At 46.7% G+C, this 10,120-nt stretch overlaps 1 protein-coding gene across 1 annotated transcript in view; it reads left to right on the plus strand.

Annotated features, from left to right (window-relative positions):
* The window catches only part of DNAJC5 (DnaJ heat shock protein family (Hsp40) member C5), a 47,303-nt gene that overhangs the window by 29,016 nt on the left and 8,167 nt on the right, over positions 1-10,120 (plus strand). The window contains exons 3-5 of the mRNA XM_044455184.1: positions 436-553; positions 5,990-6,203; positions 9,661-9,832. Of these exons, the coding sequence (XP_044311119.1) occupies positions 447-553; positions 5,990-6,203; positions 9,661-9,832 (493 nt within the window). The 5' untranslated portion in view covers positions 436-446. The remainder of the gene's footprint in view (positions 1-435; positions 554-5,989; positions 6,204-9,660; positions 9,833-10,120) is intronic.

Below are 10,120 nucleotides of genomic sequence, written 5' to 3' on the forward strand. Positions count from 1 at the left end.
AAAAGCAGGGCTAAAGCAACGAAGTAAATTCTTCATGCAAAATGTAATGCATCAGCGGTGACCAGTGCCATCGGATGGGATGATGCTCATTAGCAGAAAGGGGCAGATCAGTCTTGAATAAATCAGTGCAGGGAGCCATAAGAGCAGACAAGTAGAGGGAAGTCCACGCAGGTGAGGGGGCGGGCTGGCGGTGGAGGGACGCGGTGCCTCCTCTGCAGCAAGCGCAGAAACCAAGCGTGCCCTTCTCTTGGGTTGTTCGGAGCAGCACCCATGGGGGCACCCCCCCTTGATCCTCCCAGTGCTTTTGTGAGGTTGGTCAGACTGGGGAATGTACTTGCTCCAAGGTTAACTCCCTCCCCATTGCACAGTGCTGGCATTACCAAGGTTACATGCTGACTTCACTCCATACCCTAAATGTGCTTTTCTTCTTTCCAGGTTGATGCAAAATGGGCGACCAGAGGCAGAGGTCCTTGTCTACATCTGGGGAATCATTGTACCATGTTCTAGGACTGGACAAGAATGCCACCTCCGATGATATTAAAAAATCATACCGGTAAGGTGGCAAAAAGTTCATTCTGATTGCAGTTTGCTTGCTTAGAATGGGTGAATAACATGGTTTACCACAGTGTATGTTTTTGGTATTTGCGAGCTTCCTTCTTCATCGGTGTACTGAACACTTTGGATGACAAGAATTACTGTACTCAGCTTGGCTTATTTAAAACATAACCTCTCAGGTGATAGCTTCCATTTCAGTTTTAAACACATGGTAATGGGAATCCACCCCAAGGTCCTTGGTCAGAATAATGTTGCCATGATTAATACAGAAAGCATAAGAAGAGCTGTGCAGGATCAGACCAAAAGGCTGCCTGGTCTAGCATTTTGGTCACACAGCAGCCAACCAGGTATCCTGAAGGGAAGGCACCAGCAGGAAGGGTGTGTGAAAGTCCCCTTCTACCCATCTTCCCCCACACCTGGACACCCCCACTCCCTGAAGTGTTTGCAATTCTGGTTTAAGAAAAATGGTAAAATTAAATGGTGGTGGCAAAACAGCCTGCTTAATAATGTTTGCCTCGTGACTGAATTCATTTATTTCTGTCATTTCACAAAATGTAAGAAAGAGGATGAAAATATGAATTAGGTTCATTTGCATGTTAAGCATATTTTAATATAATTGTCCCTCCTCCCCCCCCCCCCCCCCCCACATCTTTGGGTACTTGAGTTATCTTAACTCAAACTCTGCTAATCAGTTCTTGTAAACAGGATTAGAGCTTTCTGTTCACCTCTCCATGTACCTGTTAGATTCCTATCTCTGGAGGGTAAACAAAGGCTTTGTAAAGAACTTAGCTGAAGTTTAACTTGGTTAAGCTATTCTCACAACATTTATTATCTTAAGGAGAACATGTAGTGCTCCTGTGAAGCTTTTCCTTGCCCTGATTTTGAGATTTAACATGTCTTTTCTCTAAAATTTAAAAAATAATGAGGTGATCTGGGATTGGACAGGGTCATTAGCTAGTTGTTTGGTCATAAATAGAGCAGTTATATTGGAAAGTCAAAGAAAGTATCTTCACATGTGACCTACATTCATGTATTTTGGTTTAAAACTTAGTAGAAAATGGATTCTTTGGAATGTTTTATTTTTTAAAGTTATAGGTTGAACTTCAGATAGTCCCCTGCTTGGGAGTCAGAACCAGAGACATTGTGGTTTCTATAACCTGGAGGTTATTCTGTGATTATGCAAATGGCTCTCTTGTTTTTATGGCTTCTTGAGGTGACACTGAGATGGTGAGAGCAACTATTGCACATACCGAGAACCAGTGTGGTATAGTGTATTTGAGTGGATTCTATTCCCCACTCAGCCATGGAGCCAACTGGGTGACTTTGGGCCAGTCACAGACTCCCAGCCCAGCCTACTTCACAGGGTTGTTGTTGTGGGGATAAGCCTTAGAGCAGCAGGAGCAGTATGATGTAAGCTGCTTTGAGTTCATTGGGAAAAAGTGAGATAGAACTCTAATAAATATTTTTCCTAGCTAGTATTTTATCCAAGCTAATGATATTTTAAAATATAAACATTGTGAAAATTAAAATAGCATGAAGGTTCCTTCATCCAAACCTTTTTCACTCTTGGGTCAGGAAGGGAACTCACTTTGACATCTGTCTTCTTTTGGGGTATCTCAGAAATATCATCTGGGGAACAGATTTTTAAATGCTTACCAAGCGATTTCTTTATGTATTTATTTGCTTGTTGCTGTTATACTTTTGTGTATTTTGTTGCACATGATCTGTATTCTCATGACTCCTGAATATCATTTGTTCTTTGATGAAATAATATTTTTTGAAGACCTTCTCTGACTTTAAAAAGATACTTACTAATTGTCCATTGAAATACTTGTTGGATCAACAGAAATAGATGTACTCCTCTATAGAAAAGTTTATGTTGTCACTTTAGCTGATCAGTTTAGTGTTGCTCAGATTACAAAGGGTGTGAAACTTTCTTCCAGGAGAGGCAGAAACATGACTATTGAGTACAAATTACCAGCTAGGTACTTATTTTGTTCCTTTAAGGTAATGCATCGTTTGCTGTGTAACTGCTAGCAGTATCTTGAGGTGGCACTGTTCAGGCTGCTTTTCAGAATTTGGCATTTTAGAGATTGTGTTGTTGAGTAATACAGTCTTTCCTCATTTATGTAGAGTAATAGCTCAGAATGATGATTTAGGTTTTTTTGGTCAATGCTCCAGCTAATAACTCTTTTAAGAAATGGCGTCTTCATCACAGCCATTTTACTGGCAATGGAAGACGCTCCCTGTGACTCAGGGATGAGTCCTGCCTTGGTAATATATTATACTTGTAGAAATATATTCAGTTTGCCTGCTGCACGGAACTTCTAAGCATTGCTTTTGATGGCCTTGCTTTAATTCTGGTGGGTGGTAGGTGGAAGATTGCATTCCTCATCTCTGTAAGCCACTGATGTAAAGGACAGTCGTCTTAGGACAGTTCCTGGGTGGGCACGGGGGTAGTTTACAACTGCAGCAAACTGATTTTACACTAGAGGTCAGTAGTAACTCATCCATGGCCATGACTTAGTGAGAAACGGCGTGTCCAATGGATTTCTGATCCAGAGAGTGCTTTCCTTCTATTCCTGCAGCGTCTGAACATAGAAACAAATGCAGATGTGTGAAGAGATCTGTGAACAGTGGCTTGAAGGGACAATTCTAGGACAGTGCCTTTTCCCCCACCTTCCTTTTGCTGCTGAAGGAAATTCAGGGAGGAATGATACCATTTCGGTGGGAATGAAAGAACCTGTGGATTCATTCATTCATTCATTCATTCATTCAAGGAAGCCTCCACAGTCAGGCCAGATTCTTCACAGATCTTTTCTGCAAAATGCAAGTGGAGTTTGCATTGAAGAAGAAAGCTATTTCCTTTGCAGGTTTTCTTTAGTGAACAAAAGCATGGCAAGCAAATAGCTTCGCTTTTGTTGCCCCAGAATCTGTTGGAGTGAGTGGGGGTGTCAGATTCAGGGACGCTCTTGATACAGCATTTGTCTAATATCTGTTTCTGGTACGCCATTATATTTTGTAAAAATTGTAGGGTTGACAAAGTCCCAGCAAAATGTGGTGAGAATCAGTGGTCTAGCAGGCTCTCGACAAGTTTATGGATGAGACTTCCACCAATGACCATTAGCCTTGATAACTAAATGGAACTTCCCTGTTCAGTTATAGTATACTTTAGTGGTTGTTTTTTGTTTTTATTATTATTTATGTTGTAAATTTCAATGAAACAATAAAAGTCCATCCAAAAGAACAAATATAACCACATATTTGTTGATATATCAATTTCAGTTAATACATATGATGTATGTGTGTTTGTATAAGAAAATGCGACTTTCTAAAAACATGCACACATGTCAACAGAAGTTGATCAAAGATCCATACAGGTGTCCATTCACAAGTGGCATCTCTATACCACCTGTTCAAATGTTGAAAGCACTGTTAGATCTGCAGTGCACTGCATTATAGGATAAGTATGTATCCTTCCAGTGTTGCAGTATCAGTCTTTTAGCTATCAAAAGGACAGAGAGAAACTATTTACATTGACTTTCAGGAAGCAGGCAACGGATATAAGAGGATGTATGAATTAGAAATATTAAAGAGTGTTCCACTGCAAGGTTTATCTGTATTATAACCTCTTCCCAAAAGTGGCAATTGCTGGACATTACCAAAATGTATGATTAAAGAAAGCATTGACTGTGTCACACCTCCGGCAGCTCGCTGACCCAATGCATTATTCAAGACACATTGCGTCACAGAACGGCAGGTTGTAGTAGTAGTTGTTGTTGTTGTAGTTGGAATAAAGTGTAGCCTAAGAGCTACTGACATGTCAGATACATGCCAAAATGGCAATCCATTGATTAGGCAAAATAGGACGGTCCTGCTCCCTAATTGATTCCTGCTTGAGATCCTGCATTTCATATTTATTCACCGATAACATTTATAAACAGGGATCTGGGTCAGTCTGTGTGATCCCTAAGTGCTAAGGAGACTCTGAGGCTGTGGAAGATCTAGACCAAGATTCCAAACCAAAGTTCCAGTGGCAAATCCTGGTCAGTCTTTTCATTAACGACATGGAAGAAGGGGTGAACAGTCTGCTGATCAAATTTGCAGATGGTACTAAAACCGGAGCAGTGGCCACAACTGAGTTCCTTTTGCAGTTCCAAAAGGATCTGGACAGACTATGGAAGTGGGCAGGAGACAGCAGGATGGCGTCCAGTGTGGATAAGTCCAAGGTCTTGCACTTGGGGCATAGGAATAGCTGTCATAAGTACAGGTTGGGGGACAAGTGGCTGGAGAGCAGCACTTGTGAAAGGGACCTTGGGGTGCTGGTTGACTGCAGGCTGAACATGAGTCAGCAGTGTGATGCGGTGGTCAAGAGGGCGAACGCCACCCTTGGATGCATAGCCAGAAGCGTGGCTTCTAGATCGAGAGAGGTATTACTACCACTCTATATGACTCTGGTGTGCCCGCAACTGGAGTATTACATTCACATTACAGGAAAGATATAGCCAGGTTGGAATCGATGCAGCATAGGGCCACAAGGATGGTGACTGGATTGCAGGGAAAGCCATATGAGGTGAGACTGAGGGAAATGAGTCTTTTCAGCCTTGAGAAGAGGAGACTCTGAAGGGACCTGTTAGCAACATACAGGTATGTGAAGAGGTGTCATGCAGAGATGGATCGTGACCTTTTTTCCCCTGTGGTGGAGGGGAGGACATGTTCCAATGGAGCAAAGCTCAGGGAACCAAGGTTCAAGGTGGATGTCAGGAAATACTTCCTGAGGGTTAGGACCCCGAGGGTGTGGAATGGCTTCCATGAGAGGTGGTTGAAGCCCCATTGGTCAGGGTGTCCAAGGGTAGGCTGGGCATGCACATGGTAGACATGTCGTGAGCAGAGCCAACCAGAGCCAGGAGTCAGACTGAATGGCCTGGGAGGCCCCTTCTGACTCGCCCTGTGTTTGTGTTTCTGTCGTTAGATGTGGCTGTTAAAATCAACGCATTGCTGACACCCCACACACAGCCTTTGGCTGCCAGCTCTGCTGCACTGCTGCATTGTCCCCCCCACCCCCGCACACACACACACTCTTTCCTGCATTCTTATACCTCAAAACCTTTTCAGAACTAGCATAATCAAAGTTATTCCTTGATATAAATGGATGGTAGAGAGCCTTTTTCCTACCTTGGGATATATTTAAGGTGTTCACATTTTACTAGCAGAGATGGATTTTCATCCATAACATGTATGGACAGTATCACCTTTTGTTCCTCTTAGCAGAATAGTTACATCTGCTTAAAAAGTAATGCCTTTGTGTCTCTTGGGAAAGATGTTTGCGCAGAGGCGGTGTATGTACAAACATGGGCAGGGCAGAGGGTCCGTCTCATGTAGCGGCTCTTCTTTGTGTTTAGCTGGCTCTTCATATGGTTTCTTTTATCCATAGGAAACTTGCATTAAAGTATCACCCTGATAAGAATCCAGATAATCCAGAAGCTGCGGATAAATTTAAAGAGATCAACAATGCACATGCGATATTGACGGATGCAACGAAACGAAATATCTACGATAAGTATGGCTCTTTGGGTCTGTATGTAGCGGAACAGTTTGGAGAGGAGAATGTGAACACGTACTTTGTGCTGTCCAGCTGGTGGGCAAAGGTGAGTCACGCGTGCTTCCTGCGAATGACTTTTGCCTGTGTAGTAACCCTGTGCAGTTACTGGCAACAAGCGAGCAGTGCTTTCCAGTGCTTACCCAAAAGATTCCCCCCGCCCCCATGAAGAGTTGTAGGGAAAACAAGCATTCAGGTTTTCTTCAGGCAGCTTTGGACTAGCTTCCTAGGCTGCTGGATCCTTTGGCCTCCCTCCTTGTGTTGGAAAATTAGCTATGGGTTTCAAGTTGAAAAAAGCATGAGAGCTGCAGCCTGTTTTCTTTCATTGATCACATTAATTGTACTCAGTCTACTGATCAGATTTGCATGTGGATAAAAAGATTGCTGAGGAAAGAAGGCAGCTTTCTTTTTTAAAGATAACGTATATACATGTGCTGTAGCTGCATTCCCTCCTGTATGGGAGAGAGGCGGCATGCCCCTTTCTAAGATGTTGGTTGCCACCTGCAGTTTTATAAGCACATCTATCAGAAATAGTTTTAGGAAGCCAGTTGCCCAGTTAATAATGATTAATCGTAATGGGTAATCAAATTGAATTAACTACAGCCATGACAAAATGTGGATTCTGGGCCAAGATCAGTAATATTCCATGCGCAACACTCTTTGCAATACGGCCTCTTGAAAACCTAGAATGCTTTTGTAGGCTCTTTGTGGTTTGAAAAAGACATGAGTCAGGTAAGTCTGCTGCACAAAGCAACTTCTGTGGTCTTTTCTTTTAGCATTTAAAGCTCTGATAAGCCATGTGACGCTACACTTCCAAGTCCCTTCCCTTCATTTTTGAGCATGCTGGTTTCCCGTTAGGAGGAGTCAGGCATGGTTGTGTTCCGCTCCCCCGGTTTCTTTGCCCCAAGGGAGGAGCTGAATCCGCACAGCAAGCTCTCTGGGTGAGCAGTTCTGCAGTGATAGCCCTTGTGTACCACGCCTGGGCTTTTGAAGAGAGAGCCCAACTTCTCTTGGTGCTCATGGGAGCATCGCAGATGCGTTACGCTAGACACTTTGGGCAATATTACACTTAATAGGCTGAGGCAGCTGATCCTAAAAGTCCTCAGGGGCTCAGACATATTTTAAAGGAATAGATGCTTGTTGAATTGAGTTAACTGGTTTAGTACATGACCCTCTGGGGTGGCTTATACAGCAGGGCCCTTAACTTCATTTCAGGGCATGCCAGCTTGTGATTTCTACCATCTGTAGGTGGTTTCATAGGAACATCTGAAGTGATTGTGAATGGGTGGTGGGGAAAGGTCACCTTTGGTTGCTGTCGCCACTGCTTTTGAATGGCTTTTGAAAGTTTAAGCAGCCAGCAGGTCTACAGTTAAAACACATCAAGGTTTTCTTAAACTGAGCCACTGTTAGGTTAAGTCATCTTGCAAGCAAATTTGAGAAAATTCATTTGGGCCTGTGCTGGGCTGGTTTATGGCCTGGTTTGGGGACAGACTCCGCCTGGGTGACTTTTAGTGTGGGAGAGACAGGGGAAGTGCAGCCCTGGCGATTCTCCCTGATCTCAGTGGCATTTGATGCCATTTGGTACCACCTGGCACCGTATCCTCCTGGGCTGGCTCTGAGGGTTGGGGGTCAGAGGCACTGGGTCGCAGGGGTTCTGCCCCTGCCTGTTGCCCCCTGGCATGGATACTGTGGGGCACCACAGTGTCTTGTCCCCCGTGCTGTTCGTCTTCTCTGTGACGCCGTAGAGAGTGATTTGAGATTTGATAGGTTGTGCTCCCACTGTACTAGTGGTGCCCACTCTGTTTCCCTTTGACATCTGACTCGGGTGCTGCCGCTGGAGCGAGCAGAGGGCAAGCTGGGTGAGGGCAAGTCGACGAACTCTGAGTCCTGAATCTCTCGTCCAGGAATTGGGCTGGTTACCTGCCCTGGGCAGGTTTGCAGACCCCAGAGCAATCGGATGTGCAGCCTTCTGCAGCCAGCCCTGTCGTGTGAGGCCCAGGAGGCATTGGTGGTTACGAGCGCCTTCTGCCAGCTTTCACATGCCTGCCTGCGGTGGCTGGTCCTGGACTCGGGTCGCAGGAGCCCGTGCGTTGGTAGCCTCAGGCCAGGATGACTGCGATGCGCTCTGTGTGGGACTACCCTTGAATCGACTTTGGAGGTTGCAGTTCATGAAGAACCTTCTGTGAGGTTACTGAGTCTGCACAGGCACTACGAGAAGTTGGGCTGCATACTTAAATTCCTGGCATGGTGCAACATGGAGGCAAGGTTTATCATTTCAGAACGGCTTGCTTAGAGGGAAATAGCTTCCTGAGGCAAAATAGGGAAGGGGGAAAATCCTTCATGAGCATGTTGCACTTTTGTCCCTGGGTGCCAGCACATTTCTGTAAGCCGTTCAGAGACAAAAGTGATGGACAGCCTAGAAATATAATTAATTAATTGACATGTTTGTTTGTTTGTTTGTTTGTTTGTTTGTTTGTTTCTGAGCCAAGTTCAAAGTGATGCTGTCATCTCAGGCTATAAATAATTTTGGGCCATGCTCCCTGAGGGAGATCCCAGTCCTCTATCAGACTTGAGATGTGGGCCTTCTGGTTGTCCAGTTGCCTGCACATAGACATCTCCTGGAAATCAACAGCAGGGCCTTCTGGGTTTGGCACCCAACCTTTGGAAATCCACCTCCGCTGCCACCCAACCGGTTGTTTGGGTACCTATTGAAAATGCATTTGTTTAACTAAGCATCTGTCTAGTTTCGTGCCTGGCCTGATTAAGTTTCTGTCTTATTGTGTTTTCTGATCTCACTTTTAACTGTTGCTTTAACTCCACCAGAATTGGTTCATGAAGGGTGGTATATAGAAATGTTAGATAAATGTATCAAGAAGATACATTCCTGGTGAAAGTAGACGTGAAGCACTATTGTCACGCTCTGGTTGAGGCACTCCTGGCTTTTCCCCTCGAGCCCCCTGTGGAAGGGAACGTGGAGCACGGAGAGGGATGCGCATTCCTCTGGCGCCTGTGCAGCCTTGTGGTCCAGCCCAGCAGTGCTTGGCCCCCTCTCCATGGCCCACCCATTCCCGCCGTTCTGCTCTTCTTCCGAGCCTCAGCCCTGTTTGTTTTCCTTGAGCAGCGTCTCTCATCCTGGCGCCCCCCAGAAATGTGGAGCCGTGCCTCCCCTCATCCCCAGCCAGCCCGGTCAGGGGCCATGCCACGTGGGGATACAGGGAGACCTGCCAGTTCCACACCAGTTGAGGGGCCACACGTGGGGATTTGCCCTGTCCTGTAGCACAGGGGCAAGCTAGAAATGGGACTTGCGTGCAGCCGCAAGGCCCCAGGGAGAGGGCCAGAGGCGGCCGTCTGGCTCGGGGCTTCCCGTCCCATCACAGCTCCGCGGCTGGGTGGCCTTTGCCGAGGACTGTCCGGGTTAGCGGCTGCTTGCAGCTCCCTCCGGGGCGGAGGGGCAGGGCTGGCTCGGTGTCCCGGCTGTCTCCACAGCCTCTCTCCCGTTTGCGCAGGCACTGTTTATGTTCTGCGGGCTCATCACGGGCTGCTACTGCTGCTGCTGCCTCTGCTGCTGCTGCAACTGCTGCTGCGGGAAGTGCAAGCCGAAGCCGCCGGAAGGGGAGGAGCAGGAGTACTACGTGTCCCCCGAAGACCTGGAGGCGCAGCTGCAGTCCGACGAGCGGGGTGAGTCTCGGCCCTCCTAGGACCGGGCACGGGGCGGGCACAGGGAGCAGGCGCCTCTGCGAGGCCCCATGTGCCACATCTCAAGGGGCAGCCCTGCGAACTCGAGGGCTTGGGAGTGGGCTGGCGGCTGGGGGGAAGCGGGGGCTGCCGGCGTCCTTCCTGCGTGGAGCAGAGTCCTGTCTGTCCCAAGGCAGCTGGCGCCGCACTTCGCGCCCACCGTGACGAACCGGCTTAGCCGTAAGTGGAACGGCAGGTGCCGCATTTGCCAACACGGTTTTCGGGGGGAGG

Source organism: Varanus komodoensis, unplaced genomic scaffold (genome assembly GCF_004798865.1).
Source record: "Varanus komodoensis strain SLA01 unplaced genomic scaffold, ASM479886v1 scaffold8, whole genome shotgun sequence".
In the NCBI taxonomy this organism is placed as follows: domain Eukaryota; kingdom Metazoa; phylum Chordata; class Lepidosauria; order Squamata; family Varanidae; genus Varanus; species Varanus komodoensis.